This window comes from Pelophylax lessonae (genome assembly GCF_965119305.1).
Source record: "Pelophylax lessonae genome assembly, chromosome: 3".
In the NCBI taxonomy this organism is placed as follows: Eukaryota; Metazoa; Chordata; class Amphibia; order Anura; family Ranidae; genus Pelophylax; species Pelophylax lessonae.
The window spans coordinates 447,908,476-447,935,303 of NC_138770.1; the positions used below are offsets into that span (position 1 = coordinate 447,908,476).

At 45.2% G+C, this 26,828-nt stretch overlaps 1 protein-coding gene across 3 annotated transcripts in view; it reads left to right on the forward strand.

Annotated features, from left to right (window-relative positions):
* Positions 1-26,828, forward strand: part of LOC309548989 (protein-L-isoaspartate(D-aspartate) O-methyltransferase) — a 156,520-nt gene that overhangs the window by 129,253 nt on the left and 439 nt on the right. The window contains exon 7 of one of the 3 annotated variants that reach the window (XM_082248924.1): positions 18,646-18,815. In XM_082248924.1, the coding sequence (XP_082105050.1) occupies positions 18,646-18,815 (170 nt within the window). Of the gene's footprint in view, positions 1-18,645; positions 18,869-26,828 lie in introns of all 3 variants that reach the window. The other 2 variants (XM_082248926.1, XM_082248925.1) reach the window with 2 other exon arrangements.

A 26,828-nucleotide genomic window follows, 5' to 3' on the forward strand; every position in this document is an offset into this window, starting at 1 on the left:
TTCCAGGTAAAAAAAATTGGCAACTTCAAAGCTTTGAAGGAGGAGCGTGGCTGCTGCAATTTTTGCAGCACGCATGCTCAGGAACACTGCGCACACCAGTAACGTCACAATCCCACGCCACTGAAGCCATCTGCGTCTCAAGCCTCGCTCTGATCTACATCCACCGCTCAGCCGGCTCTCAGACGGTGACCAGCGAAGCCTGACTTACACCGCATCTTATTGCAGGATGCTGCCAGCACAAGGGATCAACGCCCATCAAGGATCCCATAATCTAATACTATGATCATGTGCCTGTTTTAGTCACTTTGATGTGAGTTGCCAATTGTTTTTACCTGGAATAAACTGTTTTAAGTCTGCACTTAGAGGCGCCTCTCTCTATCTTTCACTGCAGTATAAGTTCAGGCTATGGCCAAGGAAATGACACACAAAGCAAAATTTGCCAAGGTGCTAAATGTAAAAAAACTTGTGTATGAGAGGTGATGGAAAGTCTGTTATAGCTTCTTTAGCACCCTTGTTCACAACAGTATGTTTTGACAGTTTAAAATTGCATGACAAGTCGCCAACTATTGTCAGCTATGGAACCGTTTAAGTTGTTGTGACTCAAATCGTAGCGACTCTGAATAAGGTCCCTGCACTACTTTTTTGTGATTTCATTGCAACCTGCATTGACTTCTGTTAAATGAAGTCGCAAGTCCCAATGAAATCGGAGGTCCAAATCGCACTGATCTGCGGCTTTGAAATTGTTTTAAAGCCGCAGTGGTGTGAACCAGGGCTTATGCTTTTAAATTAATAACTAATCCATAATAATTGGATTATAACCTCACAAATGACTTGTGTACAAATGAGTACAGCATGGAACAATTATGTTTTGCAATAAAATAAAAAAAAAAAACTTGGTTTATAGAACTTCTAGGCTGTTAATTTTGATTTTGTTTCAGAATAAACTCATGTTTATAATAAAGTTATAAAAAATAAAACTTAAAGCATAGTTAAAAACCATAATTAAAGCCTGTCTTCTGATAAGCCTACCAGATGCAATTCTACTGTCCAATCAGAATGCGTCAGTTGTCTATAAAGTACTTAGTATTTAGGTTGGGCATAGCCCATACATTTGACCCCCAGTAACCAAGTAAAACTAGAGACAAACAAGAGGTTTGCTTTCTCGTGCATTGAGGGACACAGGAAAACTTAAACCTTCAGCGTTCACTGCTGCCTACAGGCGGATTGGACTGGCAAACAGCAAAACCGTAGGACAGCCCAGAGTTTAGCCCCTCTTATTCTCATCATGTCTCAGTTTTTTTTATCTAGGACAATGGACATCAGCTCTGCTTATGTAAAGGCCTATCTGTGAATTTTCTTGTAACTTTTTTTCTTTTTCTTATTCAGTCAAAACTTCTTTTTACACAATGATTTATCCACTGATTTGCAGCTATCCAGTGCAATTGTCTGAGTATGGTATTTGTCTTGTACTGCATGGGAACCCCACTGAATTGCAGATTGCTCCTGGACGACAGTGCCAGACAGTGGGAGTGCCACAATGATTTATCCACTGATTTGCAGCTATCCAGTGCAATTGTCTGAGTATGGTATTTGTCTTGTACTGCATCAGAACCCCACTGAATTGCAGATTGCTCCTGGAAGACAGTGCCAGACAGTGGGAGTGCCTTCATGTTTATTGGGTGGTGGGCACCATAATTTACCATCAGTTTTGCCATGGAAGGGGTGAATACTTTGGGAGAGAGTGTTGATATAATTTTTCTGGGTGCAGTGTCACACTCACTTCTTGTTTGTAGCCACAAGCAAGCATTTCCTGCTTGCACATAGTCACATTGATCTGTTTCTGCTGCCCTACTGCAGTGATTTTGGTCGCCTCTAGCTACCCATTTATCAAGTTGTGAAACTTTTACCTGCTATCAGCTGTCCAGGTTTCATTCATACACAAGGCATTGCCTTTTATCCTGAATGGTTTGGGGACTGTTTGCAGTGTGCCCCCTAGGAGTAGCACCGTCTATTGCCAGGAAATATTCTGTCCTATGATTTTAGATTCTCTTCCCTCCATTAAAATCCTGAGAGAGGGTGGGTTGTCGCTATTCTCATGCAGACTTCATCACCCAAACTACTCAATAGGTTTCTGACTGATTGCAGAGGTCTCAAGCTTGCTACCACACCCTCCCTAGAAGATTATTTGGTCGACTCGCCTAATAGTTTCTGAGCAATCGGCCACAGAGATTCTGAAACATTAGTGTCCTACACAAATGGGCCTTCTGTGTGCCTCCATTGCAATTACGCCTTACTTAAGGAGACTTTACTGATGGAGTGCGGAGGATCAGCCTGTAGCTTCTACAAGTGTTTTTCTCCAGTCGTCTGTCCAGGACAGCACAGGAGATATAGGCTCCACCTCCTGAGCACAAACACAAAGGATCAGGTGAATAAAGGGGCGGACACCCACCATCTTCCCCAGTCTTTTGTGTTTCCTCCCCGGAGGAGGAGGCAGGTGTGGAGCTCTGCTGTACCTGTCCTGATCAGAGAGGGAGGTAAGCGATGGGGGCCCCCGGTGGCCGGCGAGGCTGTATTCGGCGCATCTCCTCCTGGAGCCCGGGGAGGGCTATGTCCACTGCCCGCAGCGATGTACCGAGGGCTTCTGACAGGCAGTGGGCACTTGCGCAGGCCTCGAGTTCCGGCCTTTGGAGCGCATCGGTGGAGGGCGTTTCTTCCGGCGCATCACTTCCAGTTCCGGCTCTCACAGCAGTGATGACGCCGGAGCCATGGCGGTTTATTTAAACTGCTAAAACCGCTGCAGGTCGGTGAGGCTTCCCTGGGCAAGAACGCAACAGCGGAATGCTGCAGGAGGAAGAGGCCTCTCTCATGGAGACTTCAGGACCCAGCGGTGGTGGCGCCATCCCAGCTCAGGTAGGTGTCACAGGGGTAGGCTACCTACTAAGCTGGGAGAGGGGGGGGGTGAGTACAGGGGCCCTCAGAATGCTGTGATTCCCCTGTTTGTTTTTACTCTTCTCCCCCCCCCCCCCCTCAAAGCTGAGTCCGGGCTAAGGAGCCTAGGAACTCTGGCTTAGCTTCTCTGGCAGGGGGAGGGGGTGGCTATTGTAGTTTATCCCCCTCCTTGTTTTTTCTGTAAAGGGTCTCACTATTTCTTTGTTTTTTCCCCTCTTCTCGTCTTCAGGCTCAGCCCAAAGACACAGAGAAGCCTTCAGGGAAGAAAAGATGCCGGCCTGTGCTGCTAAGTTTAAGGAGGGCTGGAGTAAACCCCTTTGTAAACCCTGTATAGACAAATTGGTCTATAAGGAGTCAACAGGGGCATGCAAGGATTTAATCGCAGGAGTCCAAAAGGAGATGAAAGCGATTAAATCTATGCTGACTAACATAGAGACCCCCAAACAGCCAGCAGAAGCCCCCCTAGTTTCAGCCCCAGAGGAGGGTGTAGAAACAGAGGCAGAGAACTCAGATTCCCTTGAAGAGCTTAGTGAGGCAGCTTCTTCCAGGGAGGTCCTTGAGTTAGGGACTAAATCGCCTAGGTATAAGTTATCAATGGAGGAAGTTGATGCTTTACTAGGAGTGATTTATGAGACCTTAGAAATTAAGGAAGAGCAGGTCTCTTTGTCCCTACATGACCAAATGTACCAAACCCTGAAAGAAACTCAGTCTAGGGTATTTCTGGTACATGACACTTTGTCGGACTCCATTAAAAAGGAGTGGGTGGAGCCTGAAAAGAAGCCGTTTTTCCCAAAAAGCTTAAAGAGGAGGTTTCCCTTTAACGAGGATCCCTCTTGTATTTGGAACAAGGTTCCCAAGCTGGATGCGGCCTTATCACAATGCGCCAAATCTACAGACCTGGCCTTTCAGGATATGGGTGTCCTTAAAGAGCCTATGGATAAGAGAATAGAGGTTCTCCTTAAAAGGTCATGGGAGGCAGTTATGGCTAACCTAAAGCCAGCTATGGCCACAACAGTGGTGGCCAGAAATCTGGAGGTTTGGCTGGACCAACTTAAAGCCCATCTGGAAGGAGGGACTTCCCGTAAAGAAATTCTGGATTCCCTTCCTATGCTGTCAAAAGCGGTCGGGTATATGGCAGATGCTTCAGCAGAATCGGTCAAGTTGTCCGCCAGAACTGCAGCCCTGGTGAACTCTTCACGTAGGGCCTTGTGGTTGAAGTCATGGTCAGGGGACTTGGCGTTCAAGACAAAGCTTTGTGGTATCCCCTTTGAAGGGGACCTCTTATTCGGCCCAGACTTAGAGAAGGTCCTGGACCGAACAGCTGACAGGAAGAAAGCTTTCCCGACAAAGCCCAAGAAAGCTCCAGAGCGACGTTTTTTTCGTCCCCAAAGACCACAAGGGCAAACTTCCAAAATGCCAGCCACTAAAAAGCAGTGGGGGAGAGGACAACAAAAGAATGGTATTCTTTTCCTCTCCTAAAAAAAAAAACCCCAATGACCGGGTCCCGGTGGGAGGAAGGTTGGGTCAATTCCTCCCACAGTGGGAAAGCGTGACCCAAAACAGGTTCATATTGAGGATTATCAGGGAAGGTTATCAGATTCAGTTCCAGGGTATTCCACCCGCAAGAACAGTTCTGACCTCCCCTCCCAAAGATCCCCTAAAGACGTCGGCACTGTTGTCGCAAATTGGCGACCTTGTGGACCAGAGAGTTCTTGTTCCAGTGCCTGTTCCAGTGCCCCAAGAAGAAACAAACATGGGTTTCTACTCGCACGTCTTTGTGGTGAAAAAGCAGTCGGGGAATTTTCGGCTAATCCTGAACCTAAAACCTCTGAACAGATGGGTGACCTACAAGAAATTCCAGATGGAAACCATCTTTACGGTGAAAGCCATGCTCCCCCCAAATTGCTTTATGGCTTCCCTGGATCTAAGGGATGCCTATCTTCATATCCCGATTCACAAGAAGTCTCAAAAAACTTTTAAGAATAGCGATAAGATGGGGGAATGCTGTTCGCCATCTGCAGTTCTTCTCCCAGGATTTTCACCAAAGTTCTGGCAGAGGCACTGGCTCCCTTAAGACTAAGGGGAATCTCGGTCATTCCGTATCTGGACGACCTTTTTATTTTTTGCCCATTCCTTTCCCCAGTTACAAGAAGACTCACGGGTAGCCACCCGGTTCTTGGAGGACCTGGGTTGGTTAATCAATGAGGACAAATCCAACCTGATCCCAACACAAGAGTTGGGCTATCTGGGGTACAGGATAAATTCGATAGAGCAGAAAGTTTTTCTCACTCTAGAAAAGGGGGAAAAGGTAAAGGCGACAGCGGCCGCCCTGCAATCCAACATGTCACTGTCCATCAGGACAGCTATGTCCGGCCTAGGGTTCCTGGCGGCAACAATCCCAGCTGTTCCTTGGGCTAGGGCCCACTTTCGGTGTCTCCAGGCCAACATCCTGAGAGTTTGGGACGGGAGACAACAATCCCTGGACAAGACCATCCGTTTATCTCCAAAAGCCAAGCAATCGCTCTGGTGGTGGAGGAAAGAACAGAACCTCTGGGGAGGCCTTCAGTGGTCTTTCCCAATATCTGTCCGGATAACTATGAAAGCCAGTACCTGGGGCTGGGGAGCCCACTGGGGAACAAGGATGGCCCAGGGAGCATGGTCCAGGAGGGAATCTCGGGAATCGGCCAATTGGAGAGAACTGCGGGCAATCTGGGAAGCCCTAAGAATGTTCTCCAAAGACCTGAACGGACACCATGTACAAGTCCTATCGGACAACATGGTGGCGGCCGCTTATGTCAACAAAGGGTGCCTGTCCCTGATGCAGCTGACAGCGAAACTTTTTTCCTGGGCAGAAGCAAACCTGAGCTCTATTTCCGCAGTCCACCTAAGGGGTGTGGCCAACGAGATGGCAGATTTTCTAAGTCGCCATCGGGTATCGGAAGCGGAGCGGTCCCTAAACAGGGAAGTCTTCCAGTTGGTGACCCAGAAATGGGGCCTTCCAGACATAGATCTGTTCGCCAGCAGAACAACCAAGTCCCAAGGTACTTTTCCTTGGAGAAAGGCGGAGGAGCCATAGGGCTCAATGCCTTAGCTCAGGAGTGGATGTTTCAGCTGAGTTATGCCTTTCCCCCGTTCAAGCTGATTCCTCTCGTTCTAAGGAAGTTCATCCAGGAGGATACCACCTTAATCCTGGTAGCCCCGTTTTGGCCAAACAGGCCTTGGTTTTCATCCCTGTGGTGTCTAGCAGTAGTTCCCCCCCCCCCTCATTTTCCCAGAGAGGGAAGATCTGCTATCCCAGGGACCGATACAACTGCCAAAGATTCAGAGAATTAAGTTGGCAGCCTGGTATCCGAAGAAGAAGGTCTTTTGAAGTCAAAAGGACTTTCAGATAAAGTGATCCACACACATTTTTTGTTCTTGGCTAAAAACCGATAACCGGGAGGTCAGTATTCCAGCCATTCTTGAATTTCTGCAGGAAGGTGCAGACAAGGGACTGGCCGTTAGCACTTTAAAAGTGCAAGTAGCGGCATTATCAGTGTTTCTGGAAAAATCCCTGGCTTTAGAACCTTTAGTGGTGAGGTTCTTCAAGGGATTATCCAGAATTAGACCAATTCCATTTAAGGTTCTTCCTAAATGGGACTTGTCAATAGTACTACAGGGTTGGATAAAACTTTCGCAGGACGTAGACCTGTCGTTAAAGTATATTACCCTTAAGACAGCCTTTCTGGTAGCAATTTCTACAGCCAGGCGCATTAGTGAGCTTCAGGCGCTTTCAGTTAGGGAACCTTTTCTTCAAATTTTTGAAGACAGGTTGGTCGTACGTACAGATCCAGGATTCCTACCTAAAGTGGCTTCCAGGTTCCACAGGGCCCAAGAAATTATTACCATCCTTCTGTTCCTCCCCTTCCAATCCAAGGGAAGCAGTTTCATCTTTTAGATGTCAGTGCCTGTGTGTTAAGCTATCTAGAGTTGTTTAAGAGCTTTAGAAAATCCAATGCTTTATTTGTAGTGCATTCAGGGAAAAATAAGGGGCAGCAGGCTTCAAAAAATACTATAGCCAGGTGGATTAAACAGGCGATAGTAAAAGTTTAGATAAAGAGTGCCCTTTTTCTCTGTTGGCCCACTCCACGAGGGCGTTATCTGCTTTGTGGGCGGTGCGGGCTGGGGCGATACCAGAACAAATTTGCAAAGCAGCCACCTGGTCTAGCTTCTCGACATTCATCAAGCACTACAGACTGGACCTTCTCTGCGCAAGATCAATCGTTTGGAAGGAAGGTCCTCCAGGCGGTAGTCCCACCCTAATCTGGTAAGTTCTCGTTGATCTCTCCTGTGCTGTCCTGGACAGACGACTGGAGAAAAACCAGAGCTGGACTTACCGGTAACTCTGTTTCTAGGAGTCGTCCAGGACAGCAGGGATTCCCTCCCTATAATGTTGTTTTAACCATGGGCGAGTGTTTTTTTGTCTTGTTGCAGATGCCATGTCCGGGGAGTTCTCAGATAAAGACTGGGGAAGATGGTGGGTGTTCGCCCCTTTATTCACCTGATCCTTTGTGTTTCCTGTCTCCGGAGGTGGAGCCTATATCTCCTGTGCTGTCCTGGACGACTCCTAGAAACAGGACGACAGAGTTACCGGTAAGGGCCACTAAGGCTGCAAAGACCTTCCATTTGTTCTCCCTTTTTCCAGTTATTTCTGGATTGGAAACGTTCTGGTAGGCTGTTTGCTCCCCTTAAGCAATTGCTCTCTCTGTACTTGCTTAGTGAGGATTTTCAAAAGTGGTCTATTCCTGTTGTGGATCTGGCCATTTCTTGCCTTAACAAGATAACTACCATACCAGTGGAGGATGCTCCTGCATTTAGGGACCCAACTGATGAGCGGCTGGAGTGCCATCCTAGAACTGTTCTTATTGGTGGGCCCTGCCATACACCCAATTTTGGCTGTAATATTGCCTTTTCTAAATCATGTCTAATTGGTCTAAATCCCTTCAAAGGAATTTACCTGCTGCTGGCATTAACCCTCAGATCGTTGAACACATGGTTCAGATGTCTATAGCAATAAACCTTAGCTGTGATCGCCTGTTGGAAGCTTCCTGTCCTTTTTTTCTCACAGTACCCATTCACAGGACCTTTTGGCCTAAGGTGCCGGACTGCAGAACTTTCTCGTAAGGATCTGTACATCCTTTTAGGGACATCTCTTAATCGGCTTTGGATTCATCAAGAATGCTACTTGGGGCAAAAGCACTCATGCAAAAGCACCTATGTTCTTCAGTGGAAGAAACCTAAATAACCGGCCATGTAGTCTCCATCAGTTTTTGCCAAGAGTGTTCCTTCTGCATCCATGGCTCTCCACCCAGCTGCCAAATCCAGCAAAAAGCCCTCCTTGACATGAACATGTGCCCTCCATTTTCCAAAGTAGGGGGATGCCTGTTGCACCCACTCAGATATCTTGCATCCCTGACGTCTGGCTGCTAGAGGCGGTTTCCTAGGGTGACAAGCTTCCAGTTTAATTCTCTGCCCCCTCCTTGGTTTTCTTACTTCAAACCTCCCTGGATCCCCTTAGCTGATTTCCAGTAAGGTTTCAGGAGTTTTACTCAAGGCAATTCACTGTCCCAAAACCAAAAGTGGGCATTTACCCAACCTTGGACCTGAAGGTTTGCATTTGGCCCAAAAATTTCAGATGAAATCATCCAGATCTGTTATTGCTTTTCTTTACCAGGAATTCTTCCTGGCTTCAGTGAACATGATTCTTGCATAAATGTGCCTCTTCTTTTTGGCTTACTCTTTCCGTGCTTTACTGCAGTATTAGTTTATGCCCCTTCTGCTCAGCCTGTCCTCTACATTTCTGGTGTTCATCAAGGTACTGACTCCACTATTGGCTCTGTTGCATTCTCACTTTATTTCCTGTCCTGATAGTTGGATGACCTCCTTTTGAGAGAACATTAAGCCAGTACTTTGGAGGACGTGCCTCTGACTGTCCAGAGATTGCAAAAGTTCAGGTGAATCCTGAACCTTCAGAAATTGTCACTGGTTCATAGCTTGAAATATCTAGGACTGGTTCTGGAGATACTTCTCAGGCCATTGTTCCTTCCCCAGGCAAAACTTAAGGATCTCAGAAGTTCAGGTTATTCAATCCAGAAGTCATTCAATTCAAAAAGTGGTCTCTGCACCCAGAGGCGTTTCAGGACCTTTGTCGGGGGGGGGGGGGGGGGGGGAGGGGGGCGCATGTGGCCTTCAAATTTAACAGCAAACAGGAAAGGGTTTGTATCAGGTCCAGGGATCCAATGGTGGGAGCAGTCGATGTGGCATCAGTACACCCAAATCTATGCCTTTCCTCCCTTGAAACTTCTTCCTTGTCTGCACCACAGGATAGGGACAGAGAGCAAGCATTCTGGTGATCCTCTGTTTCAGATTTGCCCAGGCAGATGTGGTAGGCCAACCTGATAAGACTTCTCACAGAAGCACCATAGGCCCTGTCAGACTGTCTGAATCTGCTGCCTCAGTACTGATTTACTACCCTACTTCTCAGTTGCAGACTTTAGGGCATGACTGTTGAAAACAAAGTTCTTAGGAACAAGTGTATTTCAAGTTCTGTCATTTCTACAATTCTTGAAGGTAAGAAGTCTTCTTTCCTACAAGTTTTAGGCCCAGACCTTTATTTCTTTCTAAGGTGGTCACTGCCCTCCAACTTAACCAGGACATAGTCCCTCCATCCCTCTGCCTTGCTCTAGTTCACCAAAATGAAAATTTCCTCCATTGTTTGTTTGGATGTAGTTCATGCTGTGCGAGTTTCTTTAAACCAAGGTTTGGCTTAAAGATAAACTGATTCATTTTTTGTCATCCCGCATAAGCCCAAGCTTCTTGGTCCATCATTTCTAGGTGGCTCAGATAGATAGACCAACCATCATCCAGAGTTTGTCTAATCCTTTCCTTGGAATCCTTTGAGGGAGACAGATGATTATGCACTTGGTACTACTTGGCCATAAAACTGAGGCATGATGGCAGTAGGAGGGATTATACCCAAGGTTGACCTACAGTTTTGTTTGCCAGTATCCATTCCTCCTTTAGGTGGCAGTAGTTCAAAATCCCTATTTCTCTATCGTTCATTGACAGACGCAGCTCCATGTTCTTCTTAACCATTGGGTTATGCTGCACCCTACAGGAGTAGAACATTAGGCAGGAAAAATCTTTATCACGCCTATTGGGCACTGCCTGGGAGTATACACCCACTCACTCTGGTATAGGTATTGAGTTTTTCCTGCCTGTTCAGAAGTAAGGACCTAGTTCCCTGGTGGGTTTTTGGTCCTAGCATGTTTTTTAATGTAAAAAGGGAACCTTTTATCTATTTTTTTTTTGTTTTTAGCTAGTTATGTTCCTGAGAGAACTACAATCAACAGCTGGACTGGGCGTCAGACTGGATATTCTAGCTCCTTATGGTCTCCTAGTCTGGCCAGCGAGCGTGTGCAGGTCGCAGCTCCACGCTAGGCCTCGCCACGACATAGCCCCACTCGACGGGGGCTGGCCCGCGTGTGAAATGCCTCGCTGGGACGCACACGACCTGGCTTGGCTTGAGTCGCAGTGTATCCTTTGGCCGTAAGCACCCCCACCCCGGGTGGAGAGGTGGTCTGTCCAGAGTGGCGCCCACCCAAATATCGTTGGTATGGGGAGTAGTGTCCCCCCATATTTCTTGCGGTCTCGGGGTGGACTTGTGCCCCTCCCTGTGACAGTCGGACCCTCAGGTCATCCCCCATGTCCCCCCTTGTATGTGGGGTCCCTAGAGACAATATTCCATAGACCATCCAAGGCTCCCCCTGCAGACCATCCTCCCCACTATTTCATAGGGGTCCCTACCTTAGTAGTCGGGTACGGTGCAGGGGCTGTAGCAGGCGATGGGGGGGCGCCGATGCCGCTGATCATGTGATCCACTGAGGGGAGGTTAATCCTGGTGGGGGTTCCTGCGAGCGCCCCTCCCCTCAATGCCTGATTGATCACTGGACCCCTCAGGGGATCCTGTAGACCGCATGGCATGCTGTGGACGCTGCCATTTTCTTGTAGATCAGCCGTACAAGGCTCAGCAGCCATTTTTTAGTGGTTTCACATTGAAATGCATTGGGCGGCCATTTTGTTGTGGTCTCCTCATTGAAATGCATTGGGCAGCCATTTTGTTGTGGTCTCCCCATTGAAATGCATTTGAGTCCGAGAATGCTGTACAGCAGTGAATGGCAAGGCTTTACCTCTTCCTGTGAGGATCACTTTCTGATCAGTTCAGGCCAGCTCTGCTCTCCCTAATATTGGGTGGTGGTGAGTCTATTGGGGTCCCTGTAGGTCGCTTCCTCACTCTTCTATATTGCAGCTTAGTGTGCTGTGACTTGTAGTACCGCTGGTGCAGCGGTGTGGGGCAGTTTTTTGCAGTATTCATGGTATTTGCAGTATGCAAGTGACACTGCGCTGTCCCCGGGTTAACATGGAGTCCCAAGAGCAAGTATCACCTATTGATCCCCCTCTTTGGTGTTGCGGGGACCTCTGGGTTGCTACCTTTTGTCTGACTTAATGGCGGTATTTGAAACCCGGGTTTCGAAAAATGGCAGACGATTCTACAGCGTCGGGGAAGCAAAACCCAGAGTCGATCAGTTTTTCCTTGTCCAGAACTCTTTGAGAAAATTGTCACTGAACAATGGGGGGCACCACTTACCGACCGACCACCGTCGATTTACGTCGGTACATTGACACTAAATACCGGGGTTATAGCAGCAGATGGCTGCCATAACCCTGGTATTTTTCGAAACAGCGGCGGTCCTCTTTCAGATAAGGGTGGTCTCATCTGTGATTTCACCGCGGGATCACCCTTATGGTGCGGCGGAAGAGGTGCCCCTCTTGCCGCATCCTGGTCGTTTTTCCTCGACCTATAGTCTTGGAGAACCGGAGCGACGCCAAACGTCGTCTCCTAGCAACCGCTTTAACCACTTAAGGACCAGGGGATTTGGCTGCTCAATGACCAGGCCCTATTTTGCGATTCGGCACTGCGTTACTTTAACGGACAATTGCGCGGTCGCTGTACCCAAACAAAATTGACATCCTTTTTTTCCCCACAAATAGAGCTTTTGTGGTGGTATTTGATCACCTTTGCTATTTTTTATTTTTAGCGCTATAAACAAAAAAGAGACAATTTTGAAAAAAAAATACAATATTTTTTTCAAATTTTTTTTATTAAATTCTCAAAAAAAAAAAATGTAAAAATCTATTTTTTTTTAACATTTTAGGCCATTTTTGTTTTCTGCTACATATTTTTGGTTAAAAAAATTGCAATAAGCGTATTTTGATTGGTTTGCACAAAAGTTATTATGTTTACTAACTACGGGAAAGATTTATGTCATTCTTATAGTTTTTTTTACTAGTAATAGCGGCAATCTGCGATTTTTTTTTTTTTTTTTTGTGGGACAGATCGGACCCCTAACTTTTTTGACACTTTTGGGGGTACCACTGACATTACTACAGTAATCAGTGCTAAAAATATGCACTGTTACTGTAAAAATGACACTGGCAGGGAAGGGGTTAACATTACTGGTGATCAGTGGGTTAAATGTGTCAGGGGGCGTGGCTTGTGAAGTAATCACAGAGACATGCGATCCTATATAGCAGGATCACATAGCCTCTGTGATCACTTCAGGGAGAATGACAGACTGCTGTGTTACATCAGCCGTCTGCCCTTCTCTCTCAGCTGCGGGAGTTCGCGAGTGGAGGGCGGCAGTCGGAGCCACCAGTTACACGCACTGGCTCCCCAGCTAACAAACGGGGGCGGGAGCGTGCCGCCGGGGCCCCCTAAAGTCTCCCGAGCGAGCGAAGTAACAATGTCGCTTTGCCCAGGAGCAGCTGCCTGTCGCAGTAAAACTGCGGTGGGCGGTTGTTATGTGGTTAAAGAGCCATTTTTTTTTTTCTATTTTTAGTGTAGATGTGAGGTCTTTTTGACCCCAGATCTCACAATAAAGAGGTCCTGTCATGCTTATTACTATTACAAGGAATGTTTATATTCATTGTAATAGGAATAGAAATGATGAAAAAATGTGAAAAAAAAAAAAACTGTAAAAATAAAATAAATAGGAAAAAAACTAAAGCGCCCTGTCCCCGTTAGCACGCGCGCAGAAGCGAACGCATACGAAAGTCCCGCCCACATATGTAAACAGTGTTCAAACCACACATGTGAGGTATTGCCGCGATCGTTTGAGCGAGTGCAATCATTTGAGCCCAAGACCTCCTCAATAACTCTAAGCTGGTAACCTGCAGACGTTTTTAAATTGTCGCCTATGGGGATTTTTAGTACCAATTTGTCGCCATTCCACGAGCGTGTGCAATTTTGAAGCATGACATCTATTTGCTCGGCATAACATATTATAGAAAAAAAATGGGCTAACTTTACTGTTTTCTTATTTTTTTTAATAAAAAAAAGTGAATTTTTTCCAAAAACAATTGTTTGAAAGACCGCTGCGCAAATACAGTGTGATATTGCAACGATCTCCATTTTATTCTCTAGGGTCTCTGTTAAAAAAAAAAAAAAAGATATATAATGTTTGGGGGTTCCAAGTAGTTTTCTAGCAAAAAAAAAAATGATTTTAGCTTGTAAACAAGTGGTGTCAGAAATAGGCACGGTCCTTAAGTGGTTAAACACGTTAGGGGTGCCGAAGCGTTTGACAAGATGCTATCCCTTTGCGGATCCCTTTGTGATCAAAAAATGGACCGTTCCACCGAAGGTGGACCACCCAGTCTCCAGACTGAACTAATCCACTTTGATTCTGGTGGAGGAGCCTCCGGTCTTTAAAGACCTTGTTGATAGAAGGATGAGGCTCTGTCCCGCCACTTATGTGATAGTGGTCTCAATACTTAGACCGGTCTTCATGATCGCTCTGGTGTTCCAGACATTACGGAATGGGCAAAGCTCTTAAAGAGTGATTTGGAAGCGAGACCGCTTCCCCTGACTTTGCCAAACTGGCGGACAAAATGGTTCAAGGTATAAAATTTTATATGCGATGCGTCTTTAGATGTGTCCCCCCCTTTCGGCTAGAGTATCTGTGGTAGGGGTAACCATGAGACACATGGTGTGGCTAAAAACTGGTCTGTGGACCAGGCTTACAAAATGGCTCTGTCAGACCTGCTCTTTACAGAGGATCGCTTACATGGTTCTTCTTTGGATGAACTTATCAAGGGTCTTGGTGGGAAGAGTACTCTTCTTCATCAATCTGCTCAAGGCAAGACACCTCGTCATGACGGGGGTCCCTCTTTTTCAGCATACAAGCGGCCCTTTCGTGCCCCCGACATGCAGGAGAAGGATCTAACTTTTAGATCTGGGGGTTCCTAGAAGACATGGTCAGGTAAGCTGAGAGCAGCCCCCCCCAGTTAAGCAGTAAGCCCTCTTCTGCATGAAGGGGCGCCCTCACCCGTATATGGGGTGGGGGAAGTCTTTGTTTCTTTCAGGAACCATGGACCTTTCTTGATTCAAGACAAATGGGTCCACAAACTGATTCAGGTCAGGACTTCTTCACACCCAATTTACGCCTATCTCCAGACCGGTTAAAGCAGTGGTCCTCAACTCCGGTCCTCAGGGCCCACTAACAGGCCAGATATTAAGTATTACCTTGGGGAGATGCAGTCTAGAGTACTGCAATTACTGAGCAGCAAATTATATCACCTGGCATGTATTTCAGTTATCTTGCAAACCTGGCCTGTTAGTGGGCCCTGAGGACCAGGGTTGAGGATCACTGGGTTAAAGGATCTACGAGAAGCGGTACAAGATTTGCTGTTGCAGGGGTGATTGGGCCAGTTCCCTCTCGGGAACGCTTTCAAGGGTTTTACTCAAACCTGTTCACTGTGCTCAGGAAAGAAGGCAAGTGCGTCCTAGCTTGGACCTCAAGGCTCTGAACTGCTTTGTGCGGGTACAGAAATTTTGAATGGAGTCCATTCTTACGGTAGTGGCGTCCCTACACCAAGGAGACCTTTTGGCCTCCATCGATATCAAGGGCGCCTACCGTCACATCCCTATTTATGCTGAACACCAGCGTTTCCTTTGCTTCGATGTGGGCGAGAAGCATTATCAATTTGTGGCGTTACCCTTTGGTCTCGCCTCCGCTCCCAGGGTCTTCACCAAAGTGTCAGCTCTGGTTTTGACATTACTGCGACAGTGGGGGATTGCAGTACTGGGGTACCTGGACGATCTCCTCTTAGGAGTAGACTCCTATTAAGCCCTGCTGGCTGACTTAACCATCACTGTACGGACTCTGCAAGAGTTCGATTGGAACATCAATTTCCAGAAATCTGCTCTAGTCCCATCCTCCAAACTGAATTATCTGGAACTTACTCCGAACTCCGCTTCAGCGAGGGTGTTTCTTTTTTGCAGAGGGCGATTCGCCTGCTGTTATCCAGCAAACTATCCTTCCTATGGACTTGCATGCAAGGGCTGGGTCTGATGATGTCTACCTTTGAGTCGATTCTGTTTGCACGGTTCCACATGAGACCTCTGCAAAGAGAATTTCTTGTCAAGTGGAACAAGGATCCAAAATCTTTGGACTACGATCCTCCTGAGCCAAAAAACACGAGAAGTGTTCTGCTGTGGTAGCTTCGCTCCCTGGCTCTACGTCGGGGCAAGTCATTCCTTACCCTGATACCAGATGCCAGCCTGTCTGGCTGGGGGGGGGGGGGGGGGGGTACTTGGAAAGATGTATGTCCAGGGGACCTGGACTCTAAAGGAGTCCAGACTACCGATCAATATTATGGAACTTGGAGCAATAAGGCTTTGCTTGATTCACTGGACAAATCACCTTCGAGGGTGTTTGGTTCAGATTCAATCAGACAATGCCACTGTCATGATTTACATCAATCATCAAGGGGGCACCAAGAATGTCCTGGCCACTCGAGAGGTGGCCAAGATCCTGCTATGGGCAGAAAACTTTTGTTCCAGCGCTGCATATCCCCATAGCGGAGAATTGGCAGGTGGATTATCTGAGTCCTCAAGTGTTGGATCAGGGAGAATGGTCCCTTCACCAGGAGGTGTTTCACCTGCTTTGTGTTCGGTGGGGGACTCCTGATATGGATCTGTTGGCCTCTCGGCTCAACAGGAAGGTACAAAGGTTTGTAGCCCTTTCTCGGGATCCTCTGGCAGATGCCACAGACTCATTTGTGGCTCCTTGGGGACAGTATCGGCTGATCTATGCATTTCCCCCACTAAAATTGCAGCCGAGAATAGAGGTGGAAGGGACTCCAGTAATTCTGGTGGCTACAGACTGGCATCGCCGGTCTTGATACTCCGATCTGGTGAGATTGTTTGCTGATGCTCCTTGGAGACTCTCGGGGAAGATCTGCTGTCTCAAAGGCCGATCTTCCTTCCTGCTTTACAGTCGCTGGCCTTATCAATGTGGTTGTTGAAAGCCAGGTATTGAAGGATAAGGGTCTTTCTGGCTCTGTGATTCCACCACACTTTTGAAGGCCAGAAAATCGACCTCTCGGTAGATTTATCACCATACATGGAAATTGTACATTGCATGGTGTGAATCCATTAAGGTGCATTTGTGCTTCTTTTCAGTGGCTTGTATTTTGACTTTCATCCAAAGAGGGGTTAAGCAGCAGTTGGCCTTGGGTACTATCCAATGCCAGGTGTCGGCTTTAGCGGTGTATTTTCAACGCCCTATAGCCACGTATTCTTTGATTCGCACTTTTATTCAGGGTGTTTGCCACATGGCTCCCCCGATACGGTCCCTGTTGCCTCCGTGGGATCTTAACCTGGTACTGTCAGTTCTTCAGAAACCTTCTTTTGAACACATGGAGATTCCCCTGCCTACACTGTCACAGAAGGTAGCCTTTTTAGTGGCTATTCATTCTGCGCACAGAGTGTCAGAATTGGCGGCGCTATCCTGCCGTTCACCTTATCTGGTGGTCCACAGAGACAAGGTGGTACTACGAACTAATCAGTCAGTTTTTCCTAAGGTGGTCTCGGATTTCCATTTTAAATGAAGACTTTGTGCTGCCTTCATTATGTCCTAAGCATCCTAAAGAATTTTCCTTGCATTCCTTGAATGTGGTTAGGGTAATCATGGTTTACCTGGTGGCTACCGAGTCCTTCTGAAAATCAGACTCGCTTTTGTCCTCACGGAAGGACCTCAAAGGATTGGCAGCGTCTGCTACAACAATATCCGGATGGATCAGGCAGACGGTGGTACAGGTTATTCAATTAAGGGTCAGGTTCCACCTTTTCCCTGTGAAGGCGTATTCTACATGAGCGCTGAGTGCCTCTTGGGCTTTTCGCCATCAGGCGTCGGTGATACAAGTTTGCAAGGCGGCAACTTGGTCATCTGTGCACACATTCACAAAATTCTACAAGGTACATGTGTTGGCATCTTTGGATGTTTCTTTTGGCCGCAAGGTTTTTGGAGGCAGCGGTTTTAAAAGAAAATTTATTCTCTTTGAGGGTGTATGTTTCTAGGTGAGCTCAAGTTCCTGGTTGAGCTCCATGTTACCTGGTTGGCTAAGTTTAGCCTTTGGGAATTGCATTCTTTTCTGCGTTGTTTTCTCACCCCCTCATGTTAATACTACTTTGGGATGTCCCAATGGTTAATAAAAATATGGAGCTGCGTCTGTCAATGAACGATAGAGAAAACAAGATTTTTGACTTACCGTAAATTCCTTTTCTCTGAAGTTAATTGACAGACGCAGTACCCGCCCCTCTATATATGAGTAGGATTGTTTTTTTTTTTTTTTTTTTTCTGACACTGCTTGCAACAAAACTGAATGCCTATAGCAGAGCGAGTGGGTGTATACCCCCAGGGACTGCCCCATAGGCATGGTAAAGATTTATCCTGCATAGTGTCCTACTCCTGTATGGGGCAGCATAACCCAATGGTTAAGAACATGGAGCTGCGTCTGTCAATGAACTTCAGAGAAAAGGATTTTATGGTAAGTCAAAAATCCAGTTTTTTTATTTTTTATAATAAAGGCAATGCCATACCTCGCCATAATAGAAATCCGGTTATCTACTCAAAAGTAGGGAATTGTTTTGAAAGTCATTGCTAATTGGATATTGTCATGCTTACATCAAGTGTAAATGAACTAGAAAACAGTTTTTTGGCATCAGCATTTTCATTTACAATGCTTTATCATTCCTGAAAATTTTGGCATTAAATTTATTTCCCGATTCTAAATCTAAAATTCCAAGTGTGCCCTATTGGCACCTTTCCAGTCTCTCTAAAACTGATCCGAACATGCTCCAGTAGTGTCTAACTTCTTTCTGTTCGTATTCAAGAACACAGTATGTAGTTTTGTTCAATGCACTCCCCATATTGACACACACATCCCATACACCACCTTGGACTGACAGGAACATGCTGCATTACAGTCCCAGTAATATCACGGCATACATTAGATACTCAGTTTGCCAACACTCAACTACTTAACCTGTTCTTTTTTTATTCCGTGCCAGAATTATAGAATATACAATCCTTTGTACCTTCGAACAAATGAACACACATTTGCTAGTCCCCTCAAAAAGGAAGTGAGGTGTGCTTACCTATCGCAAAGTGGCTGAAGGGACTAGCATGTGTTGAGATTTTGAAATATTGTGTTGAACTTTTTTTTTTTTTTTCTACTTTGGCTCAGTCTCAGAAGCATATTTGAGTCTGACTGCATAATACAGTGGTGCTTAAAATGCTATTTTGCTTGTTCCAGCTTATAGATCAGCTTAAACCTGGAGGAAGGCTAATACTACCTGTTGGACCAGCTGGAGGAAACCAGATGTTGGAGCAGTATGATAAGTTAGAAGATGGAAGTGTCAAAATGAAACCTCTGATGGGGGTGATCTATGTGCCTTTAACAGACAAAGAAAAGCAATGGTCAAGGTGGAAGTGATTTTCTGTCCCAATCTTTCTTCCAAACACATACAAGGTGAAAGGTCTGGATTTTAGCAGATAAATGTAATGACTGCATTTGCTGCTGTCACTGCTTTCTGCTACTTCCATACCATTAACACTAGCTTAACAAAGTAAACCCTGGCATGGTGTGATTGTGATTTCAGAAGTAATTTACCCGACGGTACTTCTGTGCATGACTTCAGGTACAGAAGTGTAAGCATGGAAAGATCCCGATCCCGCTTGCCATTTCAAACCTTTTTGCATTTTTCATTCCTTTAAGTTGCTTTACTGTAATTACAGGGGATTTTAACTGCAAACATAGGTTATTCTATTTAATGAACTTTTGTATGCAGATTTTTCTTAAGATGATTATTATGAAATATTACAGTTTCCTGCCCAATAAGGTCTGCTGTAAACCAAAGTTGAAGGGTTTTTTGAGGTTCCCTTGGCCTGGTATACAACAGCAGTCATTAAGGCTACGTTCACATGTGGGCGTAGCGGATCGCGGGCGGAATCACCGCAATTCTGCCCGCGATCCGGAAATCATTGAAAATCACGGGACGCCTGTACGTTGCCCATGATTTGCAATGGCACCCCAAACGCTGTGCGATTTTGCAGCGATTCCCGGTAACATCGCGCAAACAAAATCGCGGGACGCATGATGCCCCAAAGAAGCTCTTGTACCTTTTTTGGGCGTCATGCATCCCGCGATTTTGTTTGCGCGATGTTACAGCGATTCGGCAGGCTGAAATCGCGGCAACATCGCACAGCGTTTGGGGTGCCTTTGCAAATCACGGGCAGCGCACAGGCGTCCCACGATTTGCAATGATTTCCGGATCTCAGGCAGAATCGCAGTGATTTTGCCCGCGATCCACTATGCCCACATGTGAACGTAGCCTAAATGGTGGCCCGCGAACGGACCGCACAATGCTTCCGCCCAGACCGTCAGGCCGCCGCCTATGAGCAGTCACTGGTTTGCTGGTGTCCCCGCAACCAGTGACGTCCCGTGTGTGCGCCCCGCTTTTGACCACAGCTCCCAGTGTACGGCTCTCACTCCCAGCTGGGCCGCGAGATGGGGCGTGACGTCACGTGTGCGCCCCGCCCCCCTGCTCCTGACTGCGGCTCTCGGCTCTCACTGCTAGCCGGGCTGCAAATTGGGGCGTGCGCTCTCCGCCCTCTTGCTGCTCCTGGCTCTCACACATTGTGGTATATCTTACATTTTCTACCCCCTGTAGCCTCCTGATTCCTGCCACAAAGGTATGTGGGGCAAATTTTAAAGGGGATTGCTGATGAAAATATTTTATAAAGTGCACACTGTTGGGCACTTCAGAGTGCCCCATAAAATAAAGTGTGCCCATCACAGTGCCCTTTAACATAGAAAGTGGCCATCAGCATGCTACTTATTTTATGTTAAGGGTAACGCTGATGGGCACATTTTATGTTAAGAGCAATGCTGATGGGCATATTTTGTTAAGTACAAAAAAAGGGGAGTTTTGGGATTTCCATGCGTCTCCAGCCCTAATATGCAGAAAAATAAGAGTGTTTGGAACTTTGACTGAGAGGCAGGACAAAGCTGGCATGGATATACATTAACATTTATTGGTATACAAATTGATAGACATAATATGTTACAGAATAAAATAACTCCGTAGACATAAGAGCTGGTAAATGGTGTCCAAGTCCAGGTTAATAAAAACCAACATATAAACATTTCGTGGAGTATACAAGTAGTAGACACTTAGTATTGAAGTCATAGCATCAATGAGCTTGACGCGTATCGTTGACCAAAAATCGCCACTTCATCAGGAAAGTGATGCATATCTGCAAAGAATATACAAATGTGTGGGAAAATACCAACATGGAGAGGGGAACGACACAGACCACTCAAAATCCCACACTTAACAAACAGCTTGGGTTGTATATGGCGTTGGAGGTGAGGCTGAAACGCTGGTATCCCCACCGGGAGCTAAGGGAGCACAGGTCAGGTGGGTGTGGCGGAGCGTGGCACCAACAGGTGGGGTAAGTGTGAGCGGTAATGAGATGAGAAGAATCTTTGCTATTGTAGCATACAAGAGTATCTGTCGAAAAATATATGAAGAGTGTATGTATATACAGTAAAACCTTGGATTGCGAGCATAATTCGTTCTAGAAACATGCTTGTAATCCAAAGCACTCTTATATCAAAGCGAATTTCCCCATAAGAAATAATGGAAACTCAGATGATTTGTTTCACAAGTCATTCAGTTTATAGTCTATATACAAAGATTATAGCAATGTGATAGGTTGTGTAACCATAAAATGTCCATCCACAATATGCAGCCTTCCCAAAGGGATTAGAAGCAAAATCTAGCAGAGCTACAGAATATAAGAGAGATGAGAGTGTAGCAATATGGTTACATTTAATGAAGGTTCAACATTTAGCAACTCACATGGTTGATGATTAAAATAGGCACACCTAAGTATGCAGGCATCCGGGGTAAAGCTGTCCACATAGACCATCTTCTGAACCACCGGCTCTCACCACTGTCAGTCTGCAATCATGACCGGGAAGAATAGCCTGCAGTAGAGTGATCTGAAAGTGAGGCTTTGAATCACTCGTGGAGTGCAGCGGGGAAGGGACGATGAAGATGGCTGTGCAGAGGATGGTCTATGTGGACAGCTTTACCCCAGATGCCTGCATACTTAGATGTGTTTTAATCATCAACCATGTGAGTTGCTAAATATTGATCCTTCATTAAATGTAACCATATTGATACACTTAGAGGCTCCTCTCTTCTTTTTTATACATGACGCTACTTGTATATCAAGACATCGCTTGTATATCAAGTCAAAATTTATTTAAAAAATTTGCTTGTCTTGCAAAGCGCTCTCAAACCAAGTTACTCTCAAACCAAGGTTTTACTGTATATAAATATATATATATGTGTGTGTGTGTGTGTGTGTGTGGGGAGTATAATGAATTGAATATTGCTGCTTGCATTTTAAAAGAATAGGTGAAAAAAAATTATGAAACCAGATGTAGGTAAAAAAATTGAAGTAAGTGGAGTGGGTGAAAAAACGCAGATAAAGACCAGACATTGGAAGAGATGTGACCAAGAGTATGGTGATTGATGACAGATGAGTGAGTGTAAAACTAAAGAGAATAACCCAGGTGGTTAAATTACCAAAAGAATTGCTGGAGAAAGCAAAAAGAGCAAGGAAAATGGAACCAGAATAGCCATGATGCAGGTGAAAGAGTTGAAAAAGAAACAAAGGAGTAAAGAAAGATAAGAGGTTGTCAGTTAAGGAAGGTGCCAAGAAAAAAAACCTCCATATCCCAACGCGTGCGTGCCCTGGCCGCCAAAAAAACACCAAACATGGTGCTCCCAGCGTCACACTCAGCCTGCTGAGTTATTATATTCTGTAACATATTATGTCTTTACCTGCTTAGTTATTATATACTGTAACATATTACGTCTTTACCAATTTGTACACCAATAAATGTTAATGTCTATCCCTGCCAGCTTTCTCCTGCCTCTCATTCAAAGTCCCAAACCCTCTTTTATTTTCCTGCATTTTATGTTAAGGGACACTTTAATGGGCATATTTATGTTAAGAGCAACGCTGATGGACATGTTTTGTTTTGCCCATCAGCGTGCCCCTAACATAAAATGTGCCCTTTAAAGTGCCCCCCAACATAAAATGTACCCATCAGTGCCCCCTAACATAAAATGTGCCCACCAGCGTGGCCCTTATTTTATTTTAGGGGTCACGCTGATGGGAAAATGTTATGCTAAGGGGCACACTGATGGGCATATTTTATGTTAAGTGGCACTCTGACGGGCAAAATGTATGTTAAGGGGGCACACTGATGGGGACAACTGATGTAAGGGGGCACTCTGACGGGAATGCCTGACGTAAGGTGGCAATGTTATGGGGACACCTGATGTAAGGGGCACTCTGATGGGAATGCCTGATGTAAGGTGGCACTGTCACGGGGACACCTGATAAAAAGGAGTACCGTGATGGGCACAGACTTGAGATTCGGAACTCGGCCCAAAGAAAATTTTAGCGACTGGACCTCCTTGAATTTAAATTCATTACCCCTGGTATGCAATAACCCAATAATAGTGTTTTGGTCCGCACCAAAACCTCATTCTATAACCATTTAAAAAAAAAAAAAAAAAGTATATTTTTATGTTGGGGTATACTTACCTAGAGTTATGCTTTAAAGTTGCAAGGTAAATACATTTCCTTGCAATTATTTTGCTGGTAAAAAAAAAACTGCCAAATTTGCAAGGTTCTGACTCAACTTACTACATGCTTGTTCTAAGTGTGACAGAAACCCAGAGACTACCAGGCAGCTGGCATTATCATATAGAAGTCAGCAGGTCTTTTCATACAGGGAGTTGTACATTTAGATCATAAAGCTGTGAACCTTACATGTTCTCACCCACTTTTCTATATGTAACTTTGATTTCTTCTGCTATGGGTTCAGACTCTTTAACTGCCCACCTAGAAGTTGTTTTGTAATCCCACTGTGTTCTTTATGAAACAAACATTTATTTAAAAAATGTGATAATTTAAGACTCAAAATAAGCATGGCAGGTGTGCGTATCTGGGTATTCTTTAACACTCCAAAAAATTAAATGTAAATCTTTAAAGATGCAGACACCTTTTTTTTTTTTTAACCGGAAATATGGATGCAAAGAAACAAAACAGGCTAAAATGTTTTCTTGTGTACATATTTGGGAAGAATGAAGCTGATGGGGTCCACGACATTGGTGCTGAGTTGTTCAAACACAATAGCATTTACATAGATTTTCTATAGCATTTCTGTGTGACATTGCCGTTAAATATAACCGTATATGATACATTTACTTTAAAGGATAACTATACAGTTGTCCCCTACTTACAAACATGTTCGGTTCCGGGAGCACATTCGTAAGTCCAACAAAGTTAGGCTTATAATGCTTTTGACACAAATAATGCATGAAAAAACACAAAAAATGACTGTAAAGAAAACGTTTTAAATCTTAAAGTACAGTACCTTGAAATGTACAGTACAACAGCTGGCATGGAGTTAACAGAGAAGAAGAGTTACTGACTGGAGGAGGGAGGGTAGGTGGGAGATGGATGAGCTGAAGGATTGTCGGCAACAGATGGGAGGGCAAGCTGCTATTTCACTTATGCCTGATGTTGATACAAGGAAAGGATCTTCAGCAATGGGAGATAAAGGGCAAGCTGCAGTTTTACTCATGCATGATGTTGATGGAACAGGTTCTGGTTCCTTGCTGGGTTTAATTCTATCTACCCTCTTGAAAAAGGGTCCAGTGATGTCTGGATAGTAGCTCTTTTTTTTCTCATCATAGATGACACAGTAATACTGGGAGGCATTCTGAATCGCTGCTGCAACTTTCATGCACCGTTCTACGTTTGGGTCTTGTGCCTCCTCAAAGAAAATCCCCTTGCTATTTCTTTGGGCAAAGAAAATCCCCTTGCTATTTCCTTGGGCAGTCATGAATTTCTTTGGTTCTTCAGTTATTTCTTCTTCTCTGCTCTCTTCATCCTTTCACTGGGCCCCCAATTCCATCAGGTCTTCATTAGTAAGCTCTTCATGTTTCACAGCAGGGAGTTCAATGAGGTCATTCTCTTGTGGCTCTAGCTTCTCGCTGAGGGTCACTGTTGCTAATAATATAAGAAAGAAATAATATTTATTGAATGCTGCAATAACTCCCTGGTTTATAGATTGAATAAGTGCGGTAGTATTCTATAACAGATGCACTGTTTTGACATTGAGAGGAAAGCCATCCTTGAATGGGGGGTGGCCCGGAGCATTGTCAAGCAACTAAAGAATGTTGAATGGGACAAATTTCTTCAAGCAATATTTCTCTATCTCTGGGATAAAGTGGTGTAAAAACAGTCCTTAAAAATGGCCTGCATAACCCTGGCTTTTAGAGTCGCTCTTCCACACAACAGGGAGAGCCCTGGGCTATGTTTTTAGGGCTCTTGGGTTCTCAAGGGCTCTTGGGTTCTCTGAATGGTAAACTAAGAGAGGCTTTAGTTTTGCGAGAAGCATTGCCACCAAACAACAGAGTTAAACAACAACGGAAGAATTCCCAGCTCAACTTACCAGCCAGCCTGCAACAAACCGAATTGTCCTTACAGTTCACTTTAAAAACAGAGGCTTAGTTTGCACACATTTGCAAATACATGCGTAAGCTGCAGAGGCTGCAACAAGGCACCCCAGTAGTATCTGTAATCCTAAATCTCTACATTTTGAGCGCTTCCATAGTAGGAGCACATGTATGATAATGGATAGATTGAGGGCAGGTATACCTGGAGGGAGCCCACTCCTCCTTAAAGGCTCAGGGGAGCACTGGACATCCAGCAGATATGGCTGCAAAGGTGTCCAGTGTGCCTCTTTCCCCAAATTGCCAATGGTACAAACAAACAGCAACTGCCCTAACCTTTAACTGGCCTTAACAACAAAGGGCCATTGAAGGGTGATATATGTCAAATAACAAAGAAATCTTACCAGCTCAACTTATCAGCGTGCGTGCAACAAACCAAAACAACTGAGTTAGCCAGTGCTTTGCTGCTTTATAGCCTGGCATCATCTTTTCCATCTTACTGATGTAACTTCGGTCTGGCATCCTTTTCCAGTACAGTCCTGTCTCATCTATATTAGGAACCTGCTCAGGTAAATAAGCGCTCCAATCAATAATTTCTCAAAACCTTACAGGAAATTTCCTGGTGATTTTTCTTCATGTCTTCGTACAAGCTTTTAACTTTTTTTCGGAATCAGCATTAGGCTGAGCGGGACTTGACACTGATGTTGATCCTGCATCCACACACTGAGAAGTTTCTCCGTTTTCTCTCACTTTTTTTTTATAGGATTGTCGACCTCATTGGCACAACAGACTTCATGTTCCAAGATCTTGTCCTTTTTTAGAATTTTGCCAATGGTTGAACGATTCATGGTATAAAAACGAGACACGTCTACCATCTTTTCTCCTTGCTCCAATCTCTCAATATTTTTTACTTTTGTTTCCATTCTTATTGCTTGGCGCTTCTTAGCAGTCCCCGCTACATCACCACTGCTTTTACGCTTGCTTCCAGACATCCTGGCTTGAAATCCACACTGTACACTATAGTACTTTTAGCAGAGGGCGCACGTGCGTGACAATGTCAAGCAGACACGTGAGCTACTTCTGTAAACAAATGTTTGCATCTTTGAAAGTTTGCAATTTGAAGGTTGATAAGTAGAGGATTTATTGTACCAAAATTTTCCTTTAAGTTAATCCTCCAACAGCAGCCCTTCTATAGTCTTAGGCTCCATGTACACGGGACGTTGTAAATGGCCGTTTAGGAGCATTTGGGCGTTTTTTTTTCATAAGCCCCTGAACCCACCTACATGTTATCTTATCTGTCCATGTACACAGGGTCGTTTACAGTCATTTGCAGGCAGTTAAGTTCAGGGACGTTTTTTGGAAAGCAATTATTTGCGTTCGAACGTGTGTTTCCCTGCGTTTCAAACACGACCGAACGCGATGACCCGCGTTTAGCGCTCGCGTTTTTCCAATTTAAAGGGGAATTATTTTTTTTACCTCTAGGAACGGTTCTAAACGCAAATGCCCGCTAAACGCGGGTGCAAACGCAACCTAACGGACGTTTTGAACGTCCTAAAAATTACAGCATTCAAAGGGACTTTTAACAACGTCCCGTGTACATGGAGCCTTACACACACCTGTCCACTCTCCACATTCCAGATTCACAATATGTAAACCGTGGGGAGCTGCATAGCTGCCACTGCTAACTCTCCACCTGGGACTTTTACCCATTCCTATAGAAGGGAGATAGATGGATATATATATATACACAGTATATCTATCTACATCCCAGTGATAGACCTAAAGAAAAGATTGTTTTCAAAATATTAATCCACCTATGCATTGCTCATGGATTAAATCTATTACATAGACTATATCTAGAAGCCCACAATTTTAATTTCTTTAGAAA